General features: G+C 37.3%; 4 protein-coding genes across 7 annotated transcripts; 1 reads left to right on the top strand and 3 right to left on the bottom strand.

Annotated features, from left to right (window-relative positions):
- Positions 1 to 318: 318 nt before the first annotated feature.
- On the bottom strand, positions 319 to 4,582 carry LOC111010711 (O-Glycosyl hydrolases family 17 protein). Of its 4 annotated transcripts, none has more exons than XM_088121834.1 (6): positions 4,252 to 4,582; positions 3,555 to 4,148; positions 2,594 to 2,813; positions 1,199 to 2,506; positions 657 to 723; positions 319 to 557 (listed from the first exon to the last, which is right to left on the bottom strand). In XM_088121834.1, the coding sequence occupies exons 3-6, from the start codon at positions 2,655 to 2,657 to the stop codon at positions 374 to 376; spliced, it is 1,623 nt and encodes a 540-aa protein (XP_087977960.1). In that variant the 5' UTR covers positions 2,658 to 2,813; positions 3,555 to 4,148; positions 4,252 to 4,582; the 3' UTR covers positions 319 to 373. The 4 variants fall into 4 exon arrangements, with proteins under 4 accessions (XP_087977960.1, XP_087977961.1, XP_087977962.1 ...); XM_088121835.1 differs by having other exon boundaries at positions 4,084 to 4,148; XM_088121836.1 differs by lacking the exons at positions 3,555 to 4,148; positions 4,252 to 4,582 and adding an exon at positions 2,948 to 3,274.
- Positions 4,583 to 4,730: 148 nt separating this feature from the next.
- On the bottom strand, positions 4,731 to 7,556 carry LOC111010712 (5'-adenylylsulfate reductase 3, chloroplastic). The gene is made up of 5 exons (XM_022284219.2): positions 7,380 to 7,556; positions 7,165 to 7,293; positions 6,926 to 7,055; positions 5,457 to 6,270; positions 4,731 to 5,323 (listed from the first exon to the last, which is right to left on the bottom strand). Exons 1-5 carry the CDS (start codon positions 7,459 to 7,461, stop codon positions 5,093 to 5,095), a joined length of 1,386 nt encoding a protein of 461 aa, XP_022139911.1. The 5' UTR covers positions 7,462 to 7,556; the 3' UTR covers positions 4,731 to 5,092.
- Positions 7,557 to 11,042: 3,486 nt separating this feature from the next.
- GLX1 (glyoxalase/bleomycin resistance protein/dioxygenase superfamily protein) lies at positions 11,043 to 13,169 on the top strand. Its single transcript, XM_022284424.2, has 8 exons — positions 11,043 to 11,527; positions 11,606 to 11,730; positions 11,812 to 11,876; positions 11,978 to 12,193; positions 12,310 to 12,357; positions 12,438 to 12,545; positions 12,631 to 12,783; positions 12,907 to 13,169. The coding sequence occupies exons 1-8, from the start codon at positions 11,403 to 11,405 to the stop codon at positions 12,946 to 12,948; spliced, it is 882 nt and encodes a 293-aa protein (XP_022140116.1). The 5' UTR covers positions 11,043 to 11,402; the 3' UTR covers positions 12,949 to 13,169.
- Positions 13,170 to 13,384: 215 nt separating this feature from the next.
- Positions 13,385 to 15,457, bottom strand: LOC111010852 (autophagy-related protein 8C). Its single transcript, XM_022284425.2, has 6 exons — positions 15,281 to 15,457; positions 15,097 to 15,152; positions 14,501 to 14,556; positions 14,367 to 14,419; positions 13,906 to 14,024; positions 13,385 to 13,809 (listed from the first exon to the last, which is right to left on the bottom strand). Exons 2-6 carry the CDS (start codon positions 15,131 to 15,133, stop codon positions 13,718 to 13,720), a joined length of 357 nt encoding a protein of 118 aa, XP_022140117.1. The 5' UTR covers positions 15,134 to 15,152; positions 15,281 to 15,457; the 3' UTR covers positions 13,385 to 13,717.
- Between the last annotated feature and the right edge of the window lie 53 nt (positions 15,458 to 15,510).

Genomic DNA, 15,510 nt, shown 5'->3' with positions numbered 1-15,510 from the left:
AATGGTCTAGCAACATTAAAATAAGAACAAGATAATAAAGATTGGAACGTTTTAATATGGCAAAGAGTAATAAGAATGGGATTGTGCAAACTTAGCCATTCTTACTCTTTGATAGACATCTAAGAACTTTAGGTCATATTCAACAAAACTACTTTACTTCTCTTTATTAAAATTATTGTAAAGTAGAGGGAAAAGGTAGATTATGAAATTTTCAACCCCCAATTTTTCTTGATAATTTCTCATTGTTGAATAAAAGGATAGAAAGAGGCCTTTCCCAAATTCTCCCAAATGAATTTGAACTACTTCCTGAGCAAAACATTACACTTCAAAAAATATATATATTAAACCCTTTTTATTTTCTACATCAGCCTCCTCACCATGGAGCCATCCAAGGAATGAACAGAAAGAATAAGAAATTTGCAAGCAAAAAAATGTGGACTCTCTTCTCTTTCCCACTCATTTCACCAAATAATCTCAATCTGTGAGCTGCTGCTCCACTGGCTTGGGGGGTTTGTGTTGAGTTCACTGTCTCTTTAGTTTTATTGCTAACTTTCTTACTGCAAAAAGAACACAGTTTTTGATCAGACAAAGCTGAAATCCAACAACAAAACACTAGCTTTTACTTGGGAATTGCATGAAACACAGAGCTTTATTACCTTCCAGGAAATATGCAGCTCCCATGACCTGCAAATACAAGCACATTCCCCACATAAGTTGGTGATGCTGTCACAATTCACAGAGTACCAATAAAAAATAGTACACAAAACTATGGGGAGCCCATGATGCCACCAAAATCTAAGGCAATACCTACAAATCTAGGCCGGGATAAGGAATCTTTCGTAGTGCTTATGGGACACTGATGTTGGTAGAGTAACCACTATGTAATGAAAAATATCCCCACCCATCCCCACAAGCTAAAAGATGAACAAATAAACAAAAAGAGAGAGAAGCAGTGCGTCACAGAAGTGAATTGGGACAATACATATGTTGGATCTTCTTCCTTTGTCATTCAATTGTGTTTAGTTTAACGACTTCACTGTTAAAAAAGTTTGGAAAACCCATATCTTGATTAACTATACTCATGCCATGCCAGAGTAAATTTAATAAAAAGCAGAAAGTTCCCATGAATTTGAGTTGAAACAATGGCGACCCAGAAGAAAATTTTGAATGAAATTTTAAGTAAAGAGAGAGATCTTACTTGGGTCAGTGGTGGTGATCATGGCCACGCCCTTGAAATCGCAAGACCCAGAAGTTTTCCCTTCCTTCTGATAATAGCTATCAAACGCATAAGAAGCATGGTTCTTCACATTATTAGGCTGATAACAAGGCTCTCCCGGCTGAATCTCTGTACAATTCGCTTTACCAGGTCCACAAGCCCAATCTAACGCCGTCTGCAATGTCTTGGCGTCGAACTCATCCATGGCTATACAGTACGTCTGGTTCGTCGTGTCGTTCGCCAAAAACGTCCCACTTCCGGTCACATGAAGCAAATAAACCGGCGTGGAGTTGCCGTAAAACAGCCCCCAATTCGCCTCCGACACCGGCGGCGACCGTAAATCCTCATTGAACAGCTCGTAGATGTACACACTGGAAGTGATTTCCGGGTGAAATGGGGTTCCGCTCCGGTCGAGAATATGCTTGATTAGATTCGAATTGAAAGTGTCGGCGTTGTCGATTGTGGCGTACGGCTCTTTCGAATCGCCCTTCGACGGCCACCCGCTCTCGGTGACGAGAACCACGACGTCTGTGATGTTGAGGTTCTTCATCGAGAAATAGGCGGAGTCAATCATGGCGTCGAGAACATTAGTGTAGTGAAGCAGAGTATTGGGGTCGACCATTTCCTTGGAGGGCGTCAAGGGTTTGAACAGCGAGTTATCGAGAGGAACCACGCCTTTGTTTTGCATAAAAACGTAGTAAGGGTAAAAATTCATCATCAGCGGCGACCCAGTTCTGGAAAGGAACTGAAGCAGAGGAAGCATGAACTGAACCAGGCTCTGGTTGAAGAAAGCCTGCGACGGCGGAAATGGGTCGAGAATTATCGAAGCAGCATGTGGAGTGGAAATTGGAATCTGGGTTTGAAGATTCGCTGAAACTAGGGCATTGTAGAGGGATTCAATTGCGGGGAGCAACAGAGGGGAAGCAGAGGGGATGGTGGTTAAAACCTCGTCTCCGACGGAAATGCCGGAAATTAGAGTCTGGGGATAGTACGCCACCACATTCCGGCCGATCCATGCGGCGGCGGTGGCGTTGGAGGACCCAATTGCAATAAGTTGGTTGTTGGGTACACTGATTATTACTCGAATTTTCGTCCCACTTAGGGCTTTGAGAATTTCAGGGTTCGCATCGTACAGCCTAATGTGAGTGATTTTCTGAAAACGCAAGAACGAAACCAAGTCCGAAGGCGACAATAGATTCGAAACGTCACTCCCAATATTAACCCCAACAAATGGCTGCCTATCTTCCTTCTCCAGCTTCTGCCCCTTAATCAATGGCTTCTGAAATTTACCTGCAAACCCCAAAAGAAAGAAACATCAGAAGAGAACTTCTTCAACTTCTAAGTGAATAATTTCATGTTCGTTTGAGACTTCATTACCTTCAGAAGCAGTGAGAAATACAAAAAAGAAGAGAAAAAACAGGTGAAACTTAGATTCTGCCATCGAAAGGGGATTGAAGCTTCAGCTCAGCTACGTCACTCTCTGCCTCTGGTTCAGCTGCAAATCCTTGCATTATCTAATCTCTATCGATTCTTTTTTGTTCCTGTACTTATTATGTCGGTTTCCTCTTCTGGGTCTGAGCGGTTGACCGAAAAAAATCTACAAATTGCAAAGGCCAACAACACCCAAATCAAATTTAAGAGAAGAACCCCTTCGGATTAATTACATTGGCGCTAACAGAAATCACAATGAAAACATATTCCTCTCTCGCCAAAGGAATTTACAAAAGTAACCTCGTGGGCCGACCAAGAAGTATTTTTGGTGGACTTAGCAGTTAAGTTTTTGGAATTCCTATAATGGCTGTGATTCCTTTCCCTTCTAGCACGATGGTTGCCCAAAAGGCTGAAACGGAGGAGGGGTTGGGGAAAAGGAAGGACTCTTTTGAAGTTTAAACTGTGTGTTGGGGACATTATTGTAAATTCACAGAGAAATTTTGAAAAGTGTCCGTTCTGGACATGTTAGATTGTTCTTGAAAAACCAGGCTGTCCCTTACACAACAAAGAGACGTTACACTTACACTTACAACCGCTGCTGTGTTTGTTTATTTATGGCGCGTGCTTTCAAACATGTCTTTTACCAATCCATAACACCAAACTCACTGTGCCTAATTTACTGCCAAATTAAATACATCATTAAAAAAGATTATTTTTTTTTTATCTTGAATTCGAAATTCAGCCACCGACCACAAAGTGAATATCTAGAACTAGAAGAATGGGCAATTTTTATCTTTACTGAAAAATGGACTTGAATGATTGATATGTTACAAGTTCATGTATGTAATTATGGGATTGTAATATAAGGAGAATGTTAATAAAAAGAAACCCATCTCCGTTGAATTACCATAAGAAAGAGAAAGAGGCACGCTTTTTCTGGCAATGGCCACAGATTTTGATACTGAAAAGGACAAACAAAGCTGTGTACCTTCTTACATGGCACAGAATCACGAGCGCCTGTAATAAAATCACGTGACTCTATGCTCAAACGATGAACAAAACAATTTCACAAGAAAGGAGTAGAAAGAGAACAAAGAAGACGACATGGCTTTGATGTTTTATTACATTAGAATTGGACACACATTTGTAAAAGTCGAGGAAACAGTAACTAAGCCATCGAATACAAGGTTGGCTTCGTGAACCCTTCGAATTTCAAGATCAACTTTCTGAACTAATGGCAGAAAAAGGCATAGGATCCCTTTCGCTAGAAAGGGTACGACCCAGAAGTGAACTGAATTATTTAGTCATGGCAGTGGGTAGCATTGATCTGGTGCTCGTCAATTGGTCCAATAATTAGGCAAGAAGAGAGGGGATTAAACAACTATTTTTAACAGAAAAAAGAAGAGGTTTTTAAGTGAATATTGTGGTTCACCCACCTGCCTGCCACGCAGACACCATAATTTCTTGTTCTTGGTGGCTGGCTCTCTAACTCTCAACTTCTCTGCAAAAAGCAAAAGAAAAATAAAAACATTGAGTGAAATCAAGGGACGATTGTGGTTTAGAATTTGAAAAAAGGGAAGACCAAAAAGTTCATAGGTACATACGTATGTGATCATATGATTAATTCGGCAAAAATGAATGATGCTGCTTTTTGTGATCTGAGGCAAATTACGACACTTTCCCAATCAATAATTTTGGTATGGAAATCCCAAAGGAGTTTACTCTGTAATCATTCGACGGGTACATAAAAACATGGGAGATTCTGTCTCCGTCGTGGGATTGTTTGCCACAATGGAGTTGTAAAGAATTGCGGGTGGGGCTTGGCTCTGGCTCTGGCTCTGGCTGATGCTTTTCTCTTATCTTTCATTTGTTTGTTTCTGTGACGCTACGGCCAACCATTAGAAGATTAAATATCAAATCATGGGTTCAGCTATTAATGGGAGTTTAATGGAGTGGGTCGCACTAGCCATCTTGGGTCTAATTGCCACAAGTTTAAGTTTTTTAACATCTCGTCTCATGAAAAGTCCTCACCTAACACCGACTGCGGCACTGATCAAAACACACAGAATTTAGAGACGTGGGGGAAACATGAAGCCCAACTATTGCACAAACGAAGATCATTACAACCAAAAGAGACCCGAGACCAGACAAATCCTCAAACAAAACAATCTACAATCTATTCCTTGGACTCTTTGTACATGTACGTGCCACGGATAACAAAAACTTGAGCCTATAATTTCAGAACCAGAAGCTCTAAGCTCCAAAAAGATGCCCAAGTTTTGATTTCAATCTCAACGTCCATCCCGGTGGTGGTTAACGGTTAGTATCCTCGGATGAATACAGAACCCAACAAGATTGGAGCCTGTGTGAGTTTTTTCCACTTGGATAATGGCGATCAATGTGTATCTATTAGGACTTGATTTTTCCTTTGCTATATGTAATATATCATCGTAGGGCATTCACAAAAGCCATCAACGAGTCAACATCCCTCTTCTCCGATGGGTACTTGATTGGGTTAGATGAGTGTTTGGGAAAGAAGAGTATTGTGGGGAAGGAGCCTAGCTGCAACTCTCGTTTGGCGAACTCCTTCTGCTCACCGTCGGCTCTGAACTTTCCAACTTTCACTCCACTCCCTGCCAACTTCTCAGCCAATTCAACATATGACCCTTCCATAGCCTGTAGGAATTCACCAAAAAATGTTAGTCAGCGACATTCCAAATCAAAACTGGGAATAATTGTAGTTTACTTTTACTTGTTTACATTATTGCAATAGTCAACTGAAACGTGGTTAGTGCAAAATCGTTTTTACCTGGCAGAACTGGCACCACGGTGCATAGAGAACAACAAGCCAAGGTTCTTTCCGGTTCCCCAGTCTGGCCAAGTTTTCTATTCCAGTTCTGTTAAGGTTCACCAAGTTCTGGGAGTTGAAGATGTCATTAACTGTGGGAGTTCCACTTACGTGAAGAGCTCCATTTCCATTGCCATTGAGCTGGGGAACAGCTTCCTGTTTAAGGTTTCCTTTGTGAAGACCGCATTCCTTGGCCTTGGAATCCTCCCACCACCACCTTCCTTCTCTTTCATGCTGCCCTGGGAGGACAGGCCTTGTGCACGGCTCACATCCAATTGAGACGTATCCTCGAGAATGCAAGGAATTCACAGGCACATTCATGGTCCTCAAAAAGTTCCATATGTCTCTACCATCAACGTTGGCTACAGGGTTCCACTTAATCAGACTCCCAATGCCACCATCCAACCCCTCGAAAACAGGATCAACTTGAACAATAGGAACCTCAGACCTAGTTCCAGGAGATTGGTCTTTTCTTTGTCCGGTGATCCATGCTCGGAGCCCCTTTAGGGCCCTCCTCAAAGGCCTCACTTTCCTTACTCGGCAGCACTCCTGGTGGCCATCCTCATAGAATGAAAACAGCCCTTTGTTCCTAACTAATCCCTGAACTTCAACAGCATCTGGGAACATGTACTCGATATGAATGTCATAATGTCTCTCCACCTCATCAAAGAACTTATATGTTTCCGAATTCAACCTCCCAGTGTCTAGGCTAAACACCCTAAATGGTCGACCAGTCAAACGAGCATACTCAATCAATGCAACATCTTCTGCGCCACTGCAGTGAATAATTTTTGTTAGACGTTTTGTTGGTGAGAGGAGCATAAGGAGATTCTTTAAAAGTTAAAACACAATGAATAAGAAACCAAATGCTTCACTAGCAAATTCTGGTAAGGATGATTTTGATTTTTTTTTTTTATGGGAAGGATGAAAATTAACAATACCCTTAAATCTATGTTTTGGTGTTCAGAAAGAACTTCGGAAACATACTTTTCGAGTCAATCTAATAGTATTAATTTATCATGATGTAATTAAATTATGAGTTTCAATAAAATTTATCCTATCTTTACTCAGTTGACACTTCTTCAACATTTTCATAATGTTTCATTATGCTCTACCATCTACAATTGACCGTAGCTAAAAGTTTACGGAAACTGAAAGAAGATTGACAGAGGTAACAGGTAGCGGCAGAGAGAATAAATAAAACTAACAAAATATGAAGCAATTAGTTCGACAAAAAATAAATTCCGGAATCATGGATCTCTACGGTACGTGAATTTAAGGACATGCTCGATAAGGTCTTATCCTTGAACGACGATGATATTCATCTATACAGCATTGCAATACGAAGTTTAGACATTTGAGACATAAAAACGGACGTTGAATTATACAAGCTAAAGACAATTTAATCGAATAATCGAACAAAAACATACCTGAATGCAATCGCAATGTCATCCCCAAATTTCTCGAGGGCTTTGTCCATAATTTCCAGAGGGGACGCATTTTCAAGGTCTTTGGCTAATCCATTATAGTCCTCCACCGTCTCCACTTTCTCTGCCACCTCTGCAGATCCAGCCCCAAAACGTCATCATCAACACCAGAAACATTTTTTCCACAAATATCCAGAAATGAATACTAATTCGAGCAGATAATACTAAGAAATCAGAATTACCAGCAGTAATGGTATTCGCTGCGAGAGGGACAAGAGAAGCATTCCGTTTGGATCCTCTTGGTGAGTAATTGAGTCCAACGGAGGCAATGTGCGGCCGATTCAACAGGTGAACAGAACCGATTCGTGGAGCTGCAAATCGAAACGATTCCGATACTTAGGAATTAGCATTGTAGACTCAATCATAATTATAAGACTACATTATTTCTGATCTGTACCTTTAGGTTCAGAGGTAGCGGCAAAATGTTGCACATTAGAAGCAGAAATCGCAGAAGCAGTAGAAGCAGCAGCAAGCGCCATGAAAGACAAAAGAATAATTACTCTTCCCTTTGGGTTCCGCTTTCAAATTGAATTGAATTGAATGGAATTGCTGTCTGCGTTATTCTGGAACGCTATAGAATAACTCTATATAGCGTGTAAATAAAAGGGATGGAAGATGATACATTGAACCTGGACGGAATTGGAGCATTAGGGATTCATTAACTTCTTGCCTAGTTGGCGGGCTGTGATTGGTGGGAAGTCCACTCGCGTCGCTCCATCGTCCCGTCACGTAGCAGTCTTTGACCGAAACAGAATGACATCTCACGTGGCATACTCAATTTCCATTTTTCTGCTCGGACCTTCTACGAACTTTCCGCCTCTAAAATATCGTGTAAATTTAGATTTGGTAAACGTAAATATCAGTTCGTGAAAAAAAAAATTAAAAATAACACAATTGGACCTACTTTTTGGGTAATTTTCAGTTTAATTCTTTAAAATTCTTAATTTTGTTTTATTCTCAATTAAATCTAAATATTATTTTTAAAAAGTTGATTGATTATTTTATTTAGGGGATTTGTAATGGGTAGCTTTTCTATATTTAACAAAATAGCATGCATTTTTTATATTTTCAGATATAGCATTTTTTTGAAAATCCTGATTTTAAAATTTTTAGTATTCTCAAATTACCCTTTTCAGTTATCGCTTCGTTCTTATATATCAAACATATATCACATATATATCAAGAGTATATCTGACAACATTAGTATATCAGAAGTAAATCAATAGTATATCAAAAATCAATCAGTTTTATATCAGTTGTATAATAGTAAATCACTATTTTACCTGCTTTAACCCTTTGTCTTGTATTTTTTTGATCAATTAGAAATTAGTAGGTATTGACATGCATGGAAAATGAGAAAAAAATTTGATACTTACTGAAAATGAGAAAGAAAACTTGAAAAGGAACGTGAATGTGAATGTAAATGGTGACTTTCGAAATTACTGTGAATGAGAAATCAATTAGAAATTAAAGGTAAATAGAAACTTAGAGTTTTTCTGTATATCAATAATATATCAGTGATATATCAAGTATACATTGTACATATATCAATAGTACAATTAAGTTTTATTTAAAGTTTTAAAGATCAAAATGAAAACAGCAACAATGTCATTTTTAAAAGGTTTAAATATCATTCTTGGGTATCAACATCAACATCAAATCAGCAGCAAAGTTCTTCAACCAAAAACTTAAAGGTTTAAACATCAAAACGAACCAGTAGCATAAATCAAAAGTAGACTAACAATGTCATTCTTAAAATTCTATAAAAGAAGAAGCATAAGTTCCATATGCATAAGTTCCAACAGTCTAGAAAAGCATAAGTTTCATTCTTGTATAATCTTTAGGTAAAAGCTTGAGACATAAATCTTCGTTCTTGGTGATTGTCGTGTTTTCGGAGATACTATCTTTGAAGCTTTTCGTTTTTCCAAAGACAACACTTTTGGCATTGGTTTATGTTATCTTTTGGGACGAACGACATCAACATTTTCGACGATGTTTTTTTATTTCATTTTTTGTGTTTGTACCATTGCTTTTACCTGAAAAAAATTATTTCATATATTAGTATATCATAAAACATATATTAGAGGTAATATGTTCGAAATAATTGGTAGATATTATAGTTATATAAGAAGTAAATCAATTTCATATCATATGTATATCAAACATATATCAAATATATATCAAGAGTATATATATTAATCATAGTTATATCAGAAATAAATCAATAGTATATAAGAAGTCAATTAGTTCTATATCACCTATAGTAGTAGATATCATAGTTATATCAGAAGTAAATCAATTTCATATCATATGTATATCAAACATATATCACATATATATGAGGAGTATATCTGTCAATCATAGTTATATCATAAGTAAATCAATAGTATATCAAAAGTCAATCAGTTCTATATCACCTATAGTAGTATATATCATAGTTATATCAGAAGTAAATCAATTTCATATCAAATATATATGAAATATATATCACATTTATATCAAGAGTATATCTGTCAATCATAGTTATATCAGGAGTATATCTGTCAATCATAGTTATATCATAAGTAAATCAATAGTATATCAGAAGTCAATCAATTCTATGTCACCTATAGTAGTAGATATCATAGTTATATCAAAAGTAAATCAATTTCATACCATATGTATATCAAACATATATCACATATATATCAGGAGTATATCTGTCAATCATTACTATATCAGAAGTCAATCAGAAGTAATTTATTGTTGGTTCGGGCCTGTAGGGTATATTTGTAATTTATAATGTGGGCCTCCGTTTTTTTGCCAAAAAAATGCTATATTTGAAAAACCAAAACCTTATTGCTATTTTGCTTATTTTCCTAACTTTTTTTGCCATATCTCAGATTGCCCCTTTTATTTATAATATTTCAACATATATGAAAATAAAGTAATTATTGTTAAATAATGCTAAAAGAAAATCCCTTTTGCTAACAAGACGTAAGGTATGATCAAACATATGAAAATAAAGTCTAGATTACTTTATACAAAGTATTTTCATCTCTTTCTGTATAGGAATTGTGAAAAGGAAAAAGAGAAACCGGCTATAGAGCACGAGTCTTTACAAGCAATAAAAGTGGCAGAACAAGTGAAATATTTGAGATTTATCAAACTTAAGGTAAGGGGCACGAGTGAAAGAAAGTTATTGTTTCGAAGCTCAAGTATATATAGGAATAGGGAGAATAAAGTAAGTTAATAACTTATATTGAAACTTTACTAGTTGATAACATTGATATGTCTTATGTCGTAGGTCTCTCGATGGTTCGTCCAAGCGAACTGATCAATGAGAGATAATGATGGATATTCCTTCAAAGAAATGAGTACTAAGGTACTTTTTAATTTGGTATTCAAGATATCGTACTAATTAACCAAGGCAATTCGAGCATTGTTCAGTAGATATTGACACTATTACCATCTAAAAGGTCGATGATCTGATCTTCGTAACCTCAACAAATCAACTTCCAATTAATAAATTCTCATTATACAAATCAAATAATCACTTCTTTCTGAAAGAGATCAAAAAAAATTATCTTTTTTCCTAAATAGACCGGTAAGCGAGTAAACTTCTTTCATTGAAATTTTGAAGGAAGAGGAAAACTAATCCAACCTCAATTCATAATTTGAATTTACAAATGACAACCCAACTGAAAAGATTATTGAATCACAAATGTTATGGAGAGTTTTTCTTTCTTGAAATATAAAATTCTTACTAAAAATAAAAAACCAAATATTTTAATACTCACGTGTCACGTGATATTAAAAATACCCTCCAATGCAAGCATGCAATAAACAAAATAAAAAAAAAGGACCATTTTGGTCCCCAGCTCCAGCTTGTCCTATACAAAGTGTCAAAGAATCCATGTCAATAATGAATAATTTATATGCAGTTAGTTTCAATATCACTGTCAAGCACGAACCATAGGCTGATATATATTATATACAGTTCCTTGATTTCTCTATTCCTCTCATTAAACATGATTTTCCAGCCCTTGAGCAGTCCAGATCTAATAAAAAAAAACACAGACACACACACAATGAAGAAGTCTTATGTAAGACAAATCCTTAAATAAACAAAACCAGTTTGAGTTCTATAAATTACTAAAGCAGATCTGGATTTGTTGATTTATGTTTATGTCATGTGGTCCAATGTTTACCAGACAAATTCAGAGTTGTTTTCACTCTAATAATTGAACTTGGTGTTTTGCCAAGTTCAAAGTTCATACATTTTCAATGTCTAAAGATGTTCCTATTCATCTCCATTACACTTTCAGTTTTTACCTTTAATTACTCTGTTGACTATGAATTTATCCGGATCAGTTTTGGAACTAGCTTATAAATCACCTTGTTCATTATTTGTAGAAATGGTGGCTGAAGAACAGAGAACATGGCAGAGCAGGCTACACCTCTGGCTCCTGATGCAGATGCTCAGTTGTTGGAATGGCCCAAGAAAGACAACCGCCGCTTGCTTCATGCTGTCTATTGTGTTGGTGATCTCGATCGCACCATCAAGTAAATTTTCTTCATTCTTACTCTGGATCTCTCTCTTCTCTGTCTTTCTCTTCATGGCCATGTATTTTCCTTCTTCAGGTTCTACACTGAATGCTTTGGGATGAAACTCCTGCGAATTAGAGATGTCCCAGAAGAGAAGTATTCCAATGCATTCATGGGGTTTGGCCCCGAGCAATCTTCGTTCGTCGTCGAGCTGATTTACAGTACGTGGCTTTAACAACTTCTCTGAATCAAGTCATAATCTTCTTCCCTCTTCAATCCAAACTTGTGTTGAAATCATACAGATCATGGAGTAACTTCATATGATATTGGTACTGGATTTGGACACTTTGCCATTGCTACTCAGGATGTGAGTAAAACTAATCAATCAAGTGTCATTCTTCATGACTTTGCCTTGTTCTGCAACTTGAGATTTAGAACATTAACGTTGACCTTCTGTTCATTTCCAAGGTTTACAAAATGGTTGAAAATATCACGGCCAAGAGTGCTGATAGTATCATCAGAGAACCTTTTGAACTGAAAGGCAGCTCCTTTGTGCTGGCCTATGTGAAAGATCCTGATGGTTACATCTTTGAGCTGATCCAAAGAGCTCCCACTCCTCAGCCACTCTGCCATGTAATGCTTCGTGTTGCCGATTTACAACGCTCTATCAACTTCTATGAGAAGGTAAAAAGAATTTCTCCCCACAACTGTTGAAAAAAGTCAAGAGAGACGTTTTTCTGCAGTGCCACTAAAAATTCTCATCCTGAGTTATAATTCTGCATGATTTTGTCTCTGTACAGGCATTGGGAATGAGGTCACTTAATAAGGTTGAGAGTGTTGAACACAAGGTGAACTTTAATATTGACCAATTACAGAGTTTCTATTCATCTTCCAAAAGTAAAGCCTGATGAAATGCTATAATTCTCAGTATGCCATAGCCATTATGGGGTATGCAGATGAGTCAGAGACAGTGGCGCTGGAGTTGACTTACAATCATGGTGTGACAGAACATTCCAAGGGAAATGGATATTCCCAGGTCAACACTTATGTTTTTGTTGGAGTTGTCCTAGATTAAAGTACCATTTTCCCATGTTTATGGTAACTTCTAGTTCTGGTTTCAGGTTGCTATTGGCACAGATGATGTATACAAGAGTGCTGAGGTTGTCAATCTGATTACCAAAGAGCTTGGAGGAAAGATAACCCAGCAGCCCAGTTTGATTCATCCAATCAATGCGAAGATTACCGAGTTTCTCGATCCCGATGGCTGGAAAATTGTGAGTTATCTTTATAAAATCAAATCCTTGCAAATGACAAGTGGATTTTTGTTAAACTATACGCTTGATCAGCTACGAAACTATGTTCAAGTAGTGCTTCAATCCAAACCTTCTCTGTTTTAGGTTCTTGTTGACAATGAAGACTATCTGAAGGAGCTGCAGTGAAGAATGACTCTACCGACAGTGAAAACGTACTGTTGAATCGACAATCTTCGAAAAATTTGGAGATTTATAAATATGAAAATATTTTAAGCATTTCAATTGGCTTGGATTCTTTCGAGATTTCAAACTGTGGTTTTTATGAGATACTGTTGGTATTTGATGTTTTCTTATTAAATAGTTGGGATCATTCTCAATTTCTTTAGTCTATTCCAATTTGCATGCTATATTACAACTTCTTGAATTTTTCTCTCTCGTCGGTTAGCCTCTAGCTAGAAATTATAATTGGAAGAGATTCCTTTAACAATTACACGTAGTAAAGATAACTTAGATGTAAAATTCTCTTTAGATAAAAGAATAATTAATCGAAATTAGATGTTTCATGCTTCTCGTGAATATCCTTAAATGTCACTAACATTTTCTACTAAACAGACGTGAAAACTAATTAATTACCAGCAGAGAACATTTGATATTCCCATGAAATAGAAATTAGAATTTGGATGTGGATGTGGAAATCATGGAGGATTCTCACCAAACACACCCACATTTGTTTTCGGGTTTGGGATGGGGAGAACACCACAAAATCCAGAACCCAACTCAATGAAGTCCTTATCGAGCAACATACACCAGTGATAGTGACCACTGGTAAAAGGAAAGAAAGCCTAAGATAGTCAGAAATAGACAAGTTAGTCAGCGAACTGACTTGGGGGGAGCAAGCAGAGAGAATTTACAGCTTTTCCAGTTTTATTTACAGATGAATTTTGATTTGGAGCAATCAGAATCCAAAGGTGTTCTCTCCACTGTAAGTCATGTAAAGAAAACCATCCTCATCCTTGTTTTCTTCGTAGATTGCTGACATCAAAGCAGCTGTGACAATTGAATACACATATCAAACAAATGCAAATGCAATTCTAGATGCAACCATGTGAAATATATATCAAAAGAAACAGAAATTCAACTAACCAGTTGGAGGCAATGTGCTTTTGATAAAGATGAAAATAGCCTTCTCCGCACTAAGCTTGATCCTTTTCCGGACAACATAAACAAACTGCCCAACAGTCAGGTCAGCAGGGACAAGGTACCTGAAATCATGTAAAAGGGATGTGGTATAAGTATATACAACCATGATATAGTCAAATGTACGTATAAAAATTGAACTGCTTTCAAATTTGGTTAATACTATTCCACCAGCACTAGAACAAAGATGAGCCACTACTCAATATCAGACAATCAAGACTGCACCATCCTGATGCGTAACTTCTACTGGAAATGAAAGAATAAGCCAGCACCTAATGATAGAAACAAAGTCCTATAGTTGTAATTCAATTGAAAGACCTCCCCTTTCAATTTAATCCCAGCTCATTTCGGTTAGTAAGTCCAATTTTTAACTGGTTTATGTAAAATCAAGTCATTATGGAACTTACTTCTTCTTGTCGATGTCGGGAATGTCACTCCTTTCAGCTTTCTCCACAATCACCTGCAGTTAAATCATATCAACAGAGGAAAATTGGAGCGCGCTCAGTGCCAAAATACTATTATGAAAGTTTAACATTCTTACGGGAATTCTATCTGGGTATTTCTCCCTGATGCGAGCAGCTTCAGCTTGTCTCCTTTCTAGAACATAGGAGTAACAATTTTAGAACAGAGTAAAGAGCATGCACAACTGCAGTGGAAATCTGAGTTTGATTGAATGTGACACTCAAACATATGAGAATGAGGCTGTGTGAGAGAGCGCGCAGAAATCAAAAGACTCGTCTTTCAATTGACGCCGGAGATCAAATTCACGGAGGAAACATGTTTCCACCATAAGTGACCCTCTCACATCAAGATTCCAGCGAAAAGGAGGACGAAAGGGAAGTAAAATTAGCCCCAATTACACAAATCAAAGAAACCCTTATGCAATCATAAGAACATTACCTAATTCAATACCCACCCGGGTGACTCATCAGTCATCGACGCAAGAAAAGTAACCACAAAAAAACGGTCTAGATATCAAACATCGACAACCCGGAAACTTAAATTAACATGGAAGTAAGCCAATTAAGCATCAAACGTACACGAAAACTGATATGATCCGTCACAGAAGGAAACAAAAAATAGAGAGAAGAAAACTAAAAGAACGACCAAAAAGGCCAAAATCGTCAAAAGAAAAACCTAGAGGATGTTCGAGCTTGAACGTGCTTTTAGCCATGGGGAATCTCAAATCTTTTCTGCAAATTCAAACACCGGACAATTACAACTCAAAATTCCACGCCCAGGACTTCAAATAAAACATCGAATGAACAAAATAAAAGAAAGTACGAATAATTAAGAACAATAGTTGGGTAAAATAACATACCAAGACAGAATCAATGCGATCAGCGTCTTACGTCTACGAAACCGATTAGTTTGAGCTAACTAAATGAAAATGAGGAAAGAGACAGGAAAATCAAGCTGTGAAGATCGATCGTAAAATAACGGCTGAAGACTTCGAGACGAAGAAGCGTACCTCCGTTTCCTTCTTAATGCCCCCACGTCAACCCAATAACCCTTTTATCTCAGATCGGATTGCTTCCGTCGCAAGTTATG

Source organism: Momordica charantia (assembly GCF_013281855.1).
Source record: "Momordica charantia cultivar OHB3-1 chromosome 3 unlocalized genomic scaffold, Mcharantia_2.0 BLBB01000003.1, whole genome shotgun sequence".
NCBI classification, from domain to species: Eukaryota; Viridiplantae; Streptophyta; class Magnoliopsida; order Cucurbitales; family Cucurbitaceae; genus Momordica; species Momordica charantia.
Note: the sequence above shows the minus strand (reverse complement) of the source record. Positions and strands in the feature narration are given on the sequence as shown.

What these genes read in the sequence shown, in the direction of transcription:
- LOC111010711 (XM_088121834.1), bottom strand. Translation starts at nt 2,657, where the DNA reads ATGGCAGAATCTAAGTTTCACCTGTTTTTTCTCTTCTTTTTTGTATTT. An exon ending in ATTTCTCACTGCTTCTGAAG is followed by an intron (nt 2,507 to 2,593) that starts GTAATGAAGTCT and finishes TGGGGTTTGCAG; the next exon opens with GTAAATTTCAGAAGCCATTG. An exon ending in GATCACCACCACTGACCCAA is followed by an intron (nt 724 to 1,198) that starts GTAAGATCTCTC and finishes GAATTGTGACAG; the next exon opens with CATCACCAACTTATGTGGGG.
- LOC111010712 (XM_022284219.2), bottom strand. Translation starts at nt 7,461, where the DNA reads ATGGCGCTTGCTGCTGCTTCTACTGCTTCTGCGATTTCTGCTTCTAAT. An exon ending in CGCTACCTCTGAACCTAAAG is followed by an intron (nt 7,294 to 7,379) that starts GTACAGATCAGA and finishes TTCGATTTGCAG; the next exon opens with CTCCACGAATCGGTTCTGTT. An exon ending in CGTGGTGCCAGTTCTGCCAG is followed by an intron (nt 5,324 to 5,456) that starts GTAAAAACGATT and finishes GAATTCCTACAG; the next exon opens with GCTATGGAAGGGTCATATGT.
- GLX1 (XM_022284424.2), top strand. Translation starts at nt 11,403, where the DNA reads ATGGCAGAGCAGGCTACACCTCTGGCTCCTGATGCAGATGCTCAGTTG. An exon ending in AGGGAAATGGATATTCCCAG is followed by an intron (nt 12,546 to 12,630) that starts GTCAACACTTAT and finishes TTCTGGTTTCAG; the next exon opens with GTTGCTATTGGCACAGATGA. An exon ending in ATCCCGATGGCTGGAAAATT is followed by an intron (nt 12,784 to 12,906) that starts GTGAGTTATCTT and finishes TCTCTGTTTTAG; the next exon opens with GTTCTTGTTGACAATGAAGA.
- LOC111010852 (XM_022284425.2), bottom strand. Translation starts at nt 15,133, where the DNA reads ATGGCTAAAAGCACGTTCAAGCTCGAACATCCTCTAG. An exon ending in CAAGCTCGAACATCCTCTAG is followed by an intron (nt 14,557 to 15,096) that starts GTTTTTCTTTTG and finishes CCTATGTTCTAG; the next exon opens with AAAGGAGACAAGCTGAAGCT. An exon ending in AAGCACATTGCCTCCAACTG is followed by an intron (nt 13,810 to 13,905) that starts GTTAGTTGAATT and finishes CAATTGTCACAG; the next exon opens with CTGCTTTGATGTCAGCAATC.